The 15,854-nt window shown below is 34.8% G+C and overlaps 1 protein-coding gene across 1 annotated transcript; it reads right to left on the bottom strand.

Moving 5' to 3' along the window:
• Positions 1–337: 337 nt before the first annotated feature.
• LOC141484904 (U-scoloptoxin(01)-Er1a) lies at positions 338–13,099 on the bottom strand. The gene is made up of 3 exons (XM_074180573.1): positions 12,940–13,099; positions 10,977–11,213; positions 338–1,126 (listed from the first exon to the last, which is right to left on the bottom strand). Exons 1-3 carry the CDS (start codon positions 13,000–13,002, stop codon positions 890–892), a joined length of 537 nt encoding a protein of 178 aa, XP_074036674.1. The 5' UTR covers positions 13,003–13,099; the 3' UTR covers positions 338–889.
• Between the last annotated feature and the right edge of the window lie 2,755 nt (positions 13,100–15,854).

Genomic DNA, 15,854 nt, shown 5'->3' with positions numbered 1-15,854 from the left:
TTTATGTAATTCAATATTGCATCTTCATAATCATGGTTGAAAATCAAAGAAAAAAATGTCTTTTTGATTAAAAAAACACATTATTGTGAGATTTTCGCTAAACAGTTTTACAAAAACGCAACATGTGTTTCGCCATATAATTACCACTTCGGGCATGTCTTTACACGCTTGAAGAAGCCATTGTGTGGAGAAACACGTGTTAAGTTTTTGTAAAATTGTTTAGTGAACGTCTCACGAAGTGTTTTTTGAATACATTATCGATTTTCATCAAGTATCGGGCCATTCCATCATGTATGTCTTTTTTATATTTAGTCATCTAAAAATGAAACTCAGATGGTATTATTCTTTTATTTTATTGAAAAATAATCATTGTACACAACCATATTTAAATTAGATCTTGATACCCTCACAATGGCAGTTAATCTTTGGTTTTATTCATAGGAGACAATTTTAATTAAAGAACAATGATTCAAATATAAGTCGTACAAATATTTTTGATATTTGCGAAAACAAAAGTACAGCCTCTGTAAAGAAAAATATCCAGTGATAAATAAAGAAACGACAACGTTAAACACTTTGAATTCTACAAATAATATGAGCGTTGCAATTTAACAGAAAACATTGAAAAAATGTAAACTGTAGCAGGTATCATTCGATAGCTTCCATGACTAAATGTTTAATATATCTTCAGTCAATCTGCCATTGGGGTAAGTATTTGCCTAATCACAATATGGCCAGCATCTGGTGTGGACGGTTTACTTATAATCGCCAAAAATGTCTTATTGTCTTTTAAGTAGGTTACGACTAAGAAATTTATAAAAAACTAATGAGGCAGTTGAGACAAATAGGCCAAGATAACAATGCTATCAGTCACAGAGATTCTATCTTTTCAATTTTTCTTCATTTCCAATTGTTTTCCTCCTCTCCTAGATAGGTTGCGTCCTATGAACTGAGGTACTTCGGGTAAAGGAGTTGCTTCTTCCAGATAGTGTGGCGATTCCGTGGAAGAAACTTCAACAACCTCACCGAGAATTTCCTCACTGCCAAAATTCCTGTTCAAATCATAGAATCTTGGGGATTCTTCGCAATCAATCGCTTCATCTGCCCTTGTACAAGTGAACATTTCCTGAAAAAATTGGAAAATTTGATATTGATTCAAAACCCAATAAAGTAGAAGCCCTTTCCCCAAAATTTCAGTGAAATTTTTCAGAGTTGAGAAGTAGGCTATTTAAACCTTAGTATGAATAAGTACATAACAAGTTTTTACGGCCTTCCGTAATATAATTCAGACTGCCATTTACGAATTCGAAGTCAAATCTTGCTAGTCAAAAATTTTCATCTCATGTGGTCTTTTCGATTTCTTCTAGAAATGTCTCTTGGTGAGATGACACCGTTTTCTCACACAAATACGTTATATGGTTACTGTTTTGAAATATTTTGACAACATCGTTACCTATCCCAAACAGCCATCAAGCTAATTATATTTTTAAAGGAACTACTACCACTATTCTTATCAATAATAAAGCAACTGGCGTTGAAATATATAAATACAATGTAATTACAATTCAATTCAATTAAATTCATATCAATAATTTTAAATGAGAATATATGACAATTATTTAGGACTATCATTTTTCTCAGTTGATTGCGGAGAATTGTAGTCTGCTGAATTTTTCGCCATTATTAACTGTCACAAGGCAAAAATAGGCATAGATGTAAACCCATTATGCTCATGTGACAATTTTTTTTAGCGGACGTAAATAATATCCTATTCACATGTCCCAACTTCGAACTGTACCGGCCGGATTTCTTAAATAATTTGCTTTCCTCGAATTTCGTTTCTAACCTATTGGTACGTAAATTGAATCTAATATATAGTGACACGATTTATTTCGAAATTTCTGTGGCAAAATAAACTCCGGTTTGATGTCAAGGGGGAGGGAGGGGGTTATAAAAACGGTCACGCGTTATTTGTCAAAATCAACATTTTATTCCACCAAAAAAAATATGAAATGTGGTTTCCAACAAATTTTTGAAAAGGTAGTTTGGAAAAATTATTTCTAATATAATTTTATAACAAAACTAAATTTAATGAAGCTATGACTGACTTTTTCTGCTATTTTTGACAAATTAAATTTTTATTTGCACACAAGAGTTGATTCAATCGATTCAAACTTACTCCTTACTGAACAAACATTATGTTATTCTATTTTTATTTTAATATTTATAAGAAATAAAAATGGAATCTTGCAACATTCATCTCTCCCAAAGTACGTATACAGCAGGTTCTGATGACTGCCTGCCAGAAAATAACTACTTCCCCGGATAATACCCCGATGGACATTGCATTATATTCGACAGATATTTATGCAAACTACTTCACGAGGTTAGTCTTGCATATGTTTCTCAATCGAGTAGATCACATACATTGTTTACTAGTGACTCGTGAAAAAATGCCCAAGTAAGAAAGATACACCCCATGTACCAATACTCTTAACACAAATCAAAATAATTCTGAGGACTGTATCGAGGAGAGGTACTAATGTATAAAAAATTAATTGAAGAAAAGAGAAAAGACAGTTTTAATGTTTTTACCAATTTTATTTGTAACTAACGTTACTGCAGTTTCGTCCTATAAGGAGATTTTCAAACTTATACAATGAACTGACAATGATTGATTACATTAGCCCTTATATAACACCACTGTAGGTAATGATAGAGGTAATTGAATTTTGTTTACTAGTGACAATGTGGATATGCTAATTTAAAAACCAGTGAGTTATTTAAATCGATTTGATCATTTAACCGCAATGTTTATGCTTATGAATTTCCAAGGATTCCAAATAATTGAGTTTGCTACCCTTCCTTGCATAGTGCAAAATTTCCGTATCGTTCAAATTCGGAACTTGTGGTTGCATGCCAAGAAATGGTTTGAAAACGTCGAATCATTTTTACCTAGTGGGAAGGACCTTTCATGTTCAGCATATCGTTTTTGGAAATTTCAACCGCATTGTCCCACATAAACACTACTTCACTCCGGACACTTGAGCTTATAAAATCCAGATTTCTTCAACGTGGATCTTTGGCATTGAAAAGGAAATCAGATAACCTGGCACGTGGTCTGAATGCCACTTCCACATTGTTTTTTTTGAAGAAACCCGCAATAATTATCTCTGTTCTTCTACCAAAATATGTTAGAGTTACCCATGTCTTGATTTCTGGTTGTTTGATCTGAAGGTATATTAATCTGTAAGTGAATTTACGGCTTTGTTTTCTGACTAACTTCTGGATAGTATCTGCGTTGAAACCATTGTTATGACCTATCTGTGTAATTATATCAATTTCCTTAGCTAGATTATTAGCAGACAAAGGCACTGAGAATGCTCTGTGCAACATTGAATTGTAGGCTGCTAATTTGTGACTGTCTGGATGGAAAGAATCACTTGGGATGGTAATGTCTATATATCTAGGTTTTCTGAAAACATTGAACTCAAATTTATTCTGATTGTGTGTAATGGCCAGGTCTAAGAAATTTATCTGTTTCTCTATAACTGTTTCGAGTGTGAATTGAATGTTGCTATTGGGATTATTCATGAATGTCATAAATTGGTTCAGCTGTCGTTTAGTAACTCTGAAACAGGCGAGAATATCGTCTACATATCTGTACCAGAAATGAATGTTTTTTACCCAGGTCGAAATTTACTATGTAGTCTCCAAACTGTTCATAAATATATCTGCTAAAAGTGGACTAAGGGGTGAGCCCATTGTTAAACCTGAATCCTGTTTATAAAATTTGTTGATGAACTGTAGGTAGATCTGATTAAGCTGTCTAGTAAGCATCGAAAGCTGTTGAAATTTCAAAGGAACTGATATGGTCTACTTTGGCTTGATCTAACATATATAAAATGAGGGGCTTACATTCGTTGTACGGTATGTTGGAGAACATACTCTTTACATCGAATGAAACTGAAATTGAATTATGTGGCGTGGTTTGGTTCCTTATATTTTCCACTAAAGTCAGTGAATTTTTAATGCTGTGAGATGGGACGAAATGGGTAATATTTTTGAAAAACTTGTTAATTATGATTTCCTACCATGTAGTAACAGCTACATCCATCATTTCATTAAAGAAATTAATTGTTTCTAAAAAGAATTTCGAAACATTCATCTCTCTCAACGTACCTACAAAGTAGGTTCTGGCAAATTACTAATACCACGATAGTCATTTAATTACTCGTATATTCGAAAGACATTTATGCAAACCTTACCGTGGTTAGTCTTGCACGGCTGAATTCAATGGAATATATCACCTATCGTGCAAGAAATATCCGACCCAAACAGCAGTGTGCCTGGGATACGACTGAATTCAGAGTGGCTCGACTGCATGTATGAAACCTTCGTCTATTGATATTTACTATTTGGGACGTTATTCGAAGCAAAATTTAAATTAAATGAAGTCCAGCTCCTCTGAAATATTTAAGACTAACTGCTTTGATAATCCTAATATTTTGATAAATTGCTTATTACTACAATCATTTCCAGAGGATCAATCTTGGTTTTAGACTAAAAATCTCACGGTGGGTTATTGGCGAGATTATCTGCAGCTGTACTCACACACAAAGTTAATGAATGGAATATGAAATTAGTCTGTTTCATAAGTTGAATTTTGTTATTCGTTATCTAGCAAACGACCCGAGAGAAAAATTTCGAATTGGGCAGTTATGTATACTTGTAACTTGATATGCGCTTAAAACAACTCTTTAAAAAGTATGGATTCTGATTAAAAAATTAATCAATAACGTCATCTCCGAAATTTGTGACGTACTGTATAATCATTGTTTCATAGAAAAGAGCATGACTCAAAATACTAATCAATGTAATTAAACTTTTTTTCAATTCACATTTTTCTTAATCAATAATTAATTTCAAATTAGAGATTCCCACCGAATATCCAAATGACATGTTCTTTTATACTCCATTCTCTTGAGATATAAGAGAAACGTCAAAAATAAATATTGTAAATTATTTATAGACTTTCTCGACAGTGTTTTACGTACCTACTCCCAGTGAATATGAATTACGTACGGATATCCGGTAGTTATTAACTTTGAACAGACACTAGTGGAAATATGAAAAAGTAATATGGCTGAGAATAATTCTGAAAACTACCTATTGCCCGCGACATCAATCACGTAGACTTTGGGACAGTTCTTGGGTTTCTACCAGATTTTCTAACAGCAAACAATTCTCATTTATTTGTCTATATTTGAATTATAAGAAATTTGTTTTACAAACTGTGAATCTAGTTAACCAAAGTTTTAGCCAAATGAACTGACCGATATTTTCATAGTATTTTTATGAATGGACAGACCCGTTACTGAAAGGTCGTGAGTTCGAATCCCAACCTCGACCAGATATTTTTCTCGAGAGAATTTTTCTAGTTGAAGTTGGGATGATTCTGCAACATTACATGGCTGACCGACTGCGAATAGCAATGATGCTCCCTAGGTAACTCGGGGAGTTTTTAACATTGCCTACCCAGGACACGAGGCTAATGACCAACGTAGTCGATGCCGATGACACACAAAAAAATAACACTATCCATGATAATGATTACACAATTTGCAAAATCATTTTTATTTCTAGACACGTTTTGCTGGAAACGTAGCTTCTTCGGTAGAAGCTACCTACCGAGGAAGCTATGGTGTTAGCGAAACGCGTCTAGAAATGAAAATGTTTGAGGAAATTGTTCAACTCTTATCATGGATATGTACTAAATTCTTCAAATTGACATAACTTTTTTATTTTTGAATTAACTATATAAATCAAACATCAAATGTTAAGTGGAGCTTACCGCTTTTATATATGAGATTGATGACTTATTTTTTTTGTGGTAATTCATGATCACTTTAATGAAATGAATGAAAACACTGTTGTCTAATTACCACTAGTTAATTTTATTAATACGACCGGTTTCGGGTTTAACACCATTATCAAGTATAAAACTAAAATGTGAAATTTGAAAAACTTGGTGCCAACTTTAAAATTCAGCACTGAGGATTATAGGGGTTGTTATGAACTTATAAATTCAAGGGTGGAGACCTACATAAATCGAGTTGCTCGTTTAGTGGTATATATTTCTGATTTTCAATGGTTTTTGATTGATTTATTAATTTACATGGCTTCCAACAAATTCATTTTTTCCCTTTATTACATATGTGTAGGATTTTGAGGTTATCTTTACTTATTTTGTGTTTTGATTCTTGTAGATTTGTAGATTTTTTTGTCCAAACAGACGTGTTCACGGAGCCTTACGTCAAAATTTCTACCGGTTTGGCCTGTACATACTGGGGTTAAGCACGAAACCGGTCGTATAAATAAAATTGACAAGTGATAATTAGCAAATGTGTTTTTATTCATTTCATCAAATTTACCGCTCTTGTTGAATTTTAGGGGATCGGACTTTCAATCTCTAAAATATCAAATGATATGAATAAGAAAATACCGACAAGAAATAACCGACTAGAAATAAATCAAATATTTCAAACAATGGATTTACTGTACTGTATCGTTCTTTCAACCAAATATATATTATCGAAATGATAAGGAAAAACAACAATCCATCCCTTGGAGGATCCTCAGATATGAAAACAAAAATTGAGTATTATAGTTCGCTTCCCACGATACGTTTTTCACAGATGGATACTATTTTTATTTATTATACAAAAGAAAGAAGAAATGAATGGAATGCACAAAGTTAAAAAAATAATTTTTGTATAAAAAAAAGTATCTCCAAATTATATTTTGTGGAATCCGTCAAACATAAAGGTTTGTCAGAAGTGTTAGCATTAATTTCCAATGAACAGAATTTGTTATTCCCAACAACGAAGAAAATTGTATCATTGAAATTTAATAATATTAATAAAACAAATATCACACAATGAAGATAATGAAACAAATATGTATTTAGTTAGGAAATCCTCATAGAAAAAGAAAATGTACGCAAATATGTGTCAAATACAATAAAGAGAATATTTATCTTTCGTCTAAGACTTTAAGATCTATTACTTATGTGATTTTAGAAAAGATAATATTTTGGTGAGTATCAGAGTAATATGTACCCAAGAATATATGCATACTTGGTAGCTGGGACTGAAATATATCAGGCTATGTATTTTTAACAACCTAACGTTAGATCACTTCTATTAAAGAAAAACACGTTATACTTGGACTGTTAAAAAAATGAGGTGAATGTTAAATTTTGCGAGCTACATTCGATTGGCGTTTTTTTTTTTATGTTGGTACACTAGTCTTGAAAATATGATGACAGTTTCAACTGTTTGGAATGTTTGGTTTGCTAGTGAGAGCCATACAAGTTTGGCGTGTTCGGCGATTTTCTGCTATCGAATAAAGTAGATCAAAGAATTTGCATCATATTTTGAGTAAAAAATATAATCAAGTACTCAAAAACACTTGAAATAATGACAGAATTCGCTCAGGAATTGTTGAATGACGTTAACGGCGATACAGATTTGGCTCAAAAGGGTCATAACTAGTGACAAATTATGTTTATGGTTATGAGATCGAAACCAAAGTCCAATCGTCCCTATGGAAGAGCCCACGACAGCCAAGACAAAGAAAAGCAAACCAATTTTATAAAATATCAAGGTTTGAGTCACTGTTTTCTTCGAATATCGTGGCGTAGTGCATCAGGGGTTCTTGCCACATGGTCGTACGGTCCAAGGCCGTCGCCAGAAAACAATTTCGGGGGGGGTTTGGTTTGGTAGAACAGTAGAAAAACAAGAAATATAAAAATTACGAAAAAAAGAAAATGGTGTTACATGAAAATAAATATTCGTTAGAAAACCATCACAGAAATATAAACATCTTTTTACAAAATCATATTTAGTTTTCTAGCTTTCTTTGCAGCAAACAAATCAATAACCTCCTCGGTGATGATGTCAATTCTACGGTGGATTGACATTAACGTCAAACCGTTTAGTCGTTCCTGGCTTGTGGAGTTTCTTAAATAAGTTTTGAGGTGTTTCAGAGAAGAAAAAGTCCTTTCAGGGGTACATGTGGAAACAGGTAGTGTCGCCAAGATCTTCAAAAGTTTGTACGCACATTGCCGTACGGTTTTTTTCATTGTGTTTCGGGGAAGTTTTCTTCAATATTCTTTTTCAAGCACTTGGTTCGTTTTGCCAAGGACTGGATAAAATTTCTAACGGATTTTATAATTCCAATAGTATCTAAAGAGTAGGGAGGGTGTGTGTAGGCCCACAGCACTTAGGCCACATGTGACCTAGGCCACTATTTCATTGTACATCTTCCCGAGGAGTTGTCCTCCTAGGTCATCATCCATCCTGTCTTTTCCAGGAAGGTGGACAGGTCACGAGGAGACATCTCCTTCATATTGGCAGGTATAGGCCAAGACTCGCCGAATACACAGTCTTTTATTGACGATAACTCCGGACACTCGCATAGGATATGCCTGACAGTTTCATCTTCCTGTTAACACATCCTGCATAGAGATGTGCCCACTAGCTCCATATTATGGAGGTGTTTTCTTAGTTGACAGTGGCCAGTCAAAAATCCTACTGTTAAGCGTAGATTCTACCTGGTCATCGCCAGATATTTCTTCGGCGCCAGCTTCCCAGGGTCACCCGGGGTTATCCTGGCAAGATTGTATCCTTTGATTTCATCCCATCTCTTTAGGGATTGAGCATGGGTGTAACATTTGGCTAGCTCCGCAATTATCGAAGTCATCAGGCCGTATGTGCCCCTGGGTCCTAAAATTCTTAGTCCAGCCGCTTCCTTGGCAAAAGAGTCGGCAATACGATTACCTTTAATTCTGTCGTGCCCTTTAATCCACCTCAGGATAATGTTATTTTCTACCGAGGCTTTGGCTAAATCTTGGTGGCACTCTATTACTAGCCATGAGGTAACACGTTGTCTGTTCAAGGCTAACAGTGCTTGTCTGCTATCAGTGCAGATTGATTTTGTGACAATTGGGATATCAGTCAGTTCCCATTCCCCACTTAATCCTTAGGCTTAGTGATCCGGAGTACACTTCACATCCTGAGCCATCTTTGATTTTTGAGCTGTCTGTATATATGCGTATTGCATTTGTAGTATCTGACTTCGTGTTCTGTTTTATTTGTATTTTGTAGGGTTTATTGAATACAAACCTGGGTTCAATTGCATCACTGGCTGCCTGCAGCAGAGCTTGCGCAGTGAGTGCTTTTCACCATAGGCTCAGCCTCAACTGACCCATTCCTACTTTGAGGTTTACACCAGCCGTGCGCAATCGTTACATGGCCAATAACGCAACGTACAAGTCCAGAGGGGACATACTAGTGATTAATTCCATTGTCGCGGTTGGTGTTGTTCTCATGGCTTCTGTGATGTTTAAACAAGCTAATCGTTGTATTTGATAACATTTTTGGGTGGCCGTTGCTTGTAGAACTTTCGGGGGATCAATCCCAGTTGATCCCTCTAGCTACGGCCTTGGTACAGTCAATAAGGAGTATTATCTCGAAGTTATGCGCCGCTTGCGAGAAGCAATACGAAGAAAACGTCCGGTATTGTGGAAAAATATGGATTTTGCATTAGGATAATGTACCTGCTCCCTCATCACTGCTTGTTCGTAATTTTTTGGCCAAATATAACACCGTTATCAGCCCTCAGCCACACTAGAAATGCCCCTCTGCGAATTTTTTCTGTTCCCAAGATTGAAAAGACAGATGAAAGATGTTTTGCGACGATTGAGAAGAAAAAAACGAATTGTCAAGAGAGCTCAAGGACATATCAAAAAGTGCATATCACACCTGTTTCGAGGATCGGAAATAACGCTGACACATGTGGGACGGGGATTACTTTGAAGGAGACAAAATATAAATTGATGAATGAATGAGCATTTTTGAAGAAAAATGAAAATTCATCTTATTTTTTGAACACTAACCTGACATTATACAATGTTAATTTTCAAGCGAACTTTCTCATGGCGAAACGTCAAAAAAAGATTCCCTGATATTTCCTAGAGGGCCTCACTTTCAATAAAGCAAATATGTATATTATTGTTGACTACAAATATTCTTGATTGGTAGAAATGGAATCTCTAGCGGAAAATGGACTATTAAAAACACTTTTGCCACACCGAAACAGTATACCTACTGTCTCACACGCTCCTTTTGCTAAACAAGTTAGCATTATCAGGAGATGACTAGACCACAACTTCAGTATATCCTGCGAGAGAAGTGTTTTTGATAGATACATATACTCTTTTTATTGTCAAAATAGCAGCTCTGCTGAAATGACGTAGGTCTGGTTAAGCTGCGATTTTGGACCACCTACTAACGGGTGATTGTTTAAGAGGTATAATTTTGGCAGTATTACTAATTTTGACAAGCATATCGACTAATAATCTTCAACCGAAGATTCTGTTGATTGAGATGGAATGAAAAGTAGCAAGTGGAATAGGAATCTAGGAGCATGAAAACCTTAGGAACGTTTTGATAGGCTTCCGAGTTTTGCCGTGGTCTTCTTTTGTTATAATTTCCAAAAGTTTCAACTAAAACTGCGGCAGAAGACCACAACAAAACCCGGAAGCCAATAAAACGTTGACGCCAGCCCTGAAAGCCTACAAACCTCAGGAATGGTTTTCCTGAAGTCGTAGCAAAAATGTTATATCCCTCTCACGTAAGGGCCAGGATTCAGTATAAATGAATTTAATCGTTAATTTAATGATTTCAAATGATCTGATCTCAGTTATGGGAGAAAAAATTCACCCACTCAAGAAGAGTGAAATATGTACGCTTCAAGTAGGACCAGAAAATGAAGTTCTTTTTGAGACTAATGAATGTGATCTTGGAATTAGCTTTCTTGTAAGATAATTTGAAAGAAGAAATTCTGATCAGTGAAGAGGAGGTTCTGAATTACTGTCTACAATAATTAATCTGAAGGCAATCAGTACTTACTTGGTTGAAAACAGTTTCTTCAGGACATATGAAACTCCACCTGAAAGTCTGATTACGTCCATCAGCGTAGGTCACCGGTAAGCATACGTGGAAGAGTTGGCAGTCGTTTTCCACATCGGCGTAGTATCCATAATCTCTTCCATCGCAATGGAAAGAGTCGCTTATATCTGTTCGAATACTTGTTGCGTTACTAGGAAGCGTCAGTAATTGTGGGGGAGCAAGTTGTTGAGGCATCAGCTAGACAAACACAAGATTTAATAAATAGAGAGTTTTCTGAAGAGTAGATAATAATAGTTAAGTGAATTTCCATAATATCGTATTATTGAAAGATACGCCGTCCCAAGGTGACATTATTTTTGCACCACCCATTATTTTCCTTTCTTTCTCTGATGGAATATTCAACATCTGTATGTTACTTATATGTTTTTACATATTCAAAGTTTTATGACTGTTTCCTCCAGCAAATAAACGTCTTTTCAAGTATTTATGTCACTTTTCTAAAGTTTTATTTAAGTATTCTCTTCTAACAAACTAACAAACTTCTAACAAACGAATATTATATGATCTGTATTCATTGTATTGTTTCACCTTTCTATAATTTTCATTCGGATATTTTATTACATTTAAGTAAAATTGAATATTTTGCATTCACAACTAACAAATTTTCAGCTCCAAATTTAGAACTAAATCAAATAACAATTACTTCGGAATTCAGGAAATAGATAATATATGTAAAATAATAATTGTCAACAAATACTTTAATACAAATGCATTTTCTAACTGAAAAATTGCGAAATTTTCCTTACAATTTTAAGTTCTTCAAAACATTTTTTGGATTTTATTGTGTATCTCAAAATGATTTACCACTCCTTCATATAATCTCATTTGAATGGTATTCTTGGATGTGAAGATTAACGATACTCATCCAATCTTCTGTTCCTGGCGAGTAAAAATGGATTTGCATCAATTATACTATATTCATATTTTTATTAATATATCCAATAAAGAAAAAAAATTAATGCAATACAAATGACTATTATACTTATTTGTATTGTATTATATGACTTTTGAAAATAGTCATTTTTATAACAATATTAGGCTTAAACTGGAACGGATGTTAAAAAAAGATAAATAAATCAGTTAATGAAAACAAGTATACATTTGTTATTCTTATATTTATGACACTTTATTCAAGTGGAATTCAAGATTATATATATTAATGACCCACTACAGTTTTTTTACTTCATGAGATGATTATTTGAATTTCAGGTTATTTATAAGTGATTAATTGTAAATACATTCGGAATTTATAAATGAACTTTTAATTGATATGTTTTGTTTTTGGGAAAGGTTTTGGCTTTCTCCTTCCAGTAATTGTCTACACGACAATGTTTATTGAAAATTTTTTTTCGAAAGAGCTTTTTCTTCTAGTTTATATCGGAAAGTAACTTCTATGTATAATTTACACATTCTTGTGAAGAGTGTATTTCAAAGTTGATTGCCTTCTTTCTTTCTTTAAAATTTTCCCACTTCTTTTTGTATGAAGATTAAGAAGTAGAGAGGCAAAACCTTTTTTCCCAAAAACTATTCTCTCCTAAAAATATAACCCTTTCAATATGTTTTGTGTTCTTCACCTCAACTTTAAAATGATGGAAAACTAGGTACTACATGAATCACTTTCCTAAATAGTTACTAATTAAGTGTTTTTTTTTAACATTGATTATGATGATATCCAAAATGATTTTATGTTATTTTCTTTGAACGGTAAAAGACGGTAAATTAAAAAAAAAACTAATTATTTGTATTTTTTGAATTGTTCTGAACTTTGAAAACAAATATTAAAATTATATATCAGGAACAAGAAGTTGGTACATATTCTATCAATATCAAATCATAGGAATGTTCTCTCTGTTTGTATTCCCGTGGAATCACTCAAAATCGCGAAAAAAATCACTGTACCAACCCTCAATTTTGGAGCACTGTGCACAAAACAAAAGAAAACTGGTAGAACTAAAACTGACTTCATTTTTGTCAAGATTTTATACAGATAGCACTTGTTGCTTGTACAAAAAAACTGTAACTATAACGTGACGTTTGCTTTGGCGAATAGTTTATATAGTATCCAAGAAAGGCAACGAGGATGGTGCATTCGAATGATAAAGACGGAGCCAACGTCCTGTCGGAAGTCTGGCGGAGTTCTTCATCTGTACAGGGTGACCCAGTGAAAAACGACACAAAAATGCTATTTCACTTATAAAACTGAGACTGAGGCACCAATAAATGAGAAAACGATTCTTTTTTAAAACCTTTTGCTCAATAAAAATCCAATTGTTGTTCCCTCTCTTAGGGATATATCACCAATAAAAAAATCATTCCTAGAAAATTTAACAGTAATTAATGAGAATGAAAATAATTTAACTTGATAGTAACAAATTACACAAGTCTAAAAAAATAGAGCTGTTTTATTTTTTTACATAATTCTTTTGTTTTAGGGTGCGCTGAATTCGAAAATGACTTTCACACATAGAACGTCATGTTTTCTGACAATGTAGGTTTCTATGTTAAAAGAGTTACCATCTTAAAATAGAAAATGAAATTTTTTTTTAAGTAAAACCCTTTACGCGCGCTTGACTTGGGGAGTAAACTGGTGAATGCGTGATGAGAATGTTACGAAAAGCGTGATCGGGAGAAGCGAACGTTGAGGTAAAACTTCTTTACGCGTGCTTGACTTGGCGAGTAAGCTGGTGAATGCGTGACGAGAGTGTTACGAAAAGTGTAATCGAGCGAGGCAAACGGAAGTTGAGATGAAGGTATAAGTTAGTGAAGATAGAAAGAGAGAGAGAGAGTTACGTTTCGTGTATTACAGTAGGGACAAAAGAGAGAGGTGCGAGCACATATGTACGGTCAAGTAGGCTCTGAAGAATTATGAGAAAACTATCATATGTTACTACTAATTTTCGCAGGAGATATCAGTGTTAATTTCGCGTCCAAAGATGGACAACTCTTGGTAAACTTTCTAAAAGATAAATTAGAACTACAAATAAATAATAACCGAAATGAGCCTAACACTTTGCATGGAACAACAATCGATGCAGTTTTCTCTAGGTATATTTATAATTGCCTAACAAAAATACATTCAATAGTAAGCACTAAGTAAGCACTGTTGACGATTGTAGTTGGGGTCTTGTCTTTTTCAGTGGACTTTGGCCTTTGGGAAGTGCCTGGGTGGCTTATCGGTATTCAACCAATGTCCTGAACGCCTCCTGTTATTGTAGAGGATCCACTTTTCATCGCACATGACGATCCAATTGAAAAATATGTGGAACGAAATTTCGCAAAACAACGTCGAACGTTGCTAAATGGCTGTTTTTTTTTGTTCTGAAAGCTATTTTCATGAATACGATGTTGATCCTTATCAGATTAAATACGTTAGCCTGAGGAAACCGAAGGTGCTTTGATTAGACGAGGTCTTTACATTTATTGAGGAAGACCCATGCATTGGCTAATGCTTATATAGCCGCAGGAGTGGAGTGATCTCTGCAGTTTTTATATGAAACTTTTGCTGGATGGGTCCTACTCGGTGATAGAGTTGTGATTACCTCGTTTAGAGTTGAAAACGGAATCAAGTTCATCAGCCGCTGGGGCAGCTGCCCAGAAGAGAAACTCTTCAATTTCTGCCCTCTTATGGTCGCTGACCATGCAGAGAAGGAAATCCGAACTCCTGATAACTATACAGGTTCCAGTACCATTAAGTCATGTAGACACTCCAAATTGATAAGAATATTATTATCATTTATTATTATTGTTAGTGTTATCATATTAGTATTATTATTTTTTACCTAAGGTTACGCTGGTCGGGCCCCATCCCCCGAAGCTCCGATACATTCAGGAGGGCGCGCCAGCATCATTAACCAACGACCACCCTCCGCGCCGTGGGGTAAGTATCATTAGATCTGAAAGACATATGCCCTGAGCAACGCAATGAGCCAAAAATGACAGTCTTCTGCATTTGTCCTGCTAAGTGCAGCAAGCCGGCAAGATCTTGAGATTAGAGAGTAGAAAGAACATGGTTCCACCAAGGACTCCGATAAGAATCAGAACAATCATCTTGACAGAGTGGTCTGGATAGAGTCTGTGGAGTTAGACAAAATCATGATATTTTACCCATTTTCCTCTTCTTTATGAAAGGAACTGAAAACTTCAAGACAAATATCATCTTGCTTTGGTGGACGGGAAGGACTACATCAGGCTTATTAGCTTGTATGCTCCTGAAGGTGGAGAACGATTAGTTTCAATAAATTAGTCATCGGAGAGTATGGAAACACCGGGGCCTCGTCAGTACCGTGAAAGTGACATAGATGGTATAAAGAACGCTTAGGGCCACGTTATGTCATTTATTGTGAAATGTGGGCTTCCTCTCATTCTACAGAATGACCCCCAGATCTACCGATTCGACCCCACCAGACTTTAATTTTTGAGACCACGAGACGAATCCAACACTCTAGATAATTTGCTGGAAAAATTGTGCTGTAGGCTACTTACACCTGATATTCTTCAGAATGTAAGGGAGAAAACAGTAGCTTGTGTATACCATTGTATGAAATTTAATTGTGCTCAGATCGAACATTTGGTAAAGAAAATTTTTCTGTTCAGTTTCACTTTCTAGTTCGATATCGAAAAAAACTTAAAAAAGTATTTTTTTCTAACAGGGCTGGACAGAACTGAAAACCCTTTTAAATAAGGTGTCACTCGACTGTTATATCCTTTTGAAGTTTTTGATAAGTGAGTTGTTGTGGGAGGAGGTGACATGTAGAAATATGTCCCCCTGGAAATTAAAATTGAGGTGTTTCATATTTTATACAGTCTCAAGATCAAATG

Source organism: Leptinotarsa decemlineata, unplaced genomic scaffold (genome assembly GCF_025532065.1).
Source record: "Leptinotarsa decemlineata unplaced genomic scaffold, Ldec_3_MD MMD2_tig00026299_RagTag_RagTag, whole genome shotgun sequence".
Classification (NCBI taxonomy): Eukaryota; Metazoa; Arthropoda; class Insecta; order Coleoptera; family Chrysomelidae; genus Leptinotarsa; species Leptinotarsa decemlineata.
The sequence above is the reverse complement of the archived record's forward strand: the minus strand, read 5'-3'. Positions and strand labels throughout refer to the sequence as shown.

Excerpts from the sequence above, each read along its gene's own strand:
- LOC141484904 (XM_074180573.1), bottom strand. The coding sequence starts at position 13,002 with ATGAAGTCAGTTTTAGTTCTACCAGTTTTCTTTTGTTTTGTGCACAGT. Across the intron at positions 11,214-12,939 it reads ACAGTGCTCCAAAATTGAGG|CTGATGCCTCAACAACTTGC; the intron begins GTTGGTACAGTG and ends GTGTTTGTCTAG. Across the intron at positions 1,127-10,976 it reads AAGAAACTGTTTTCAACCAA|GAAATGTTCACTTGTACAAG; the intron begins GTAAGTACTGAT and ends CAATTTTTTCAG.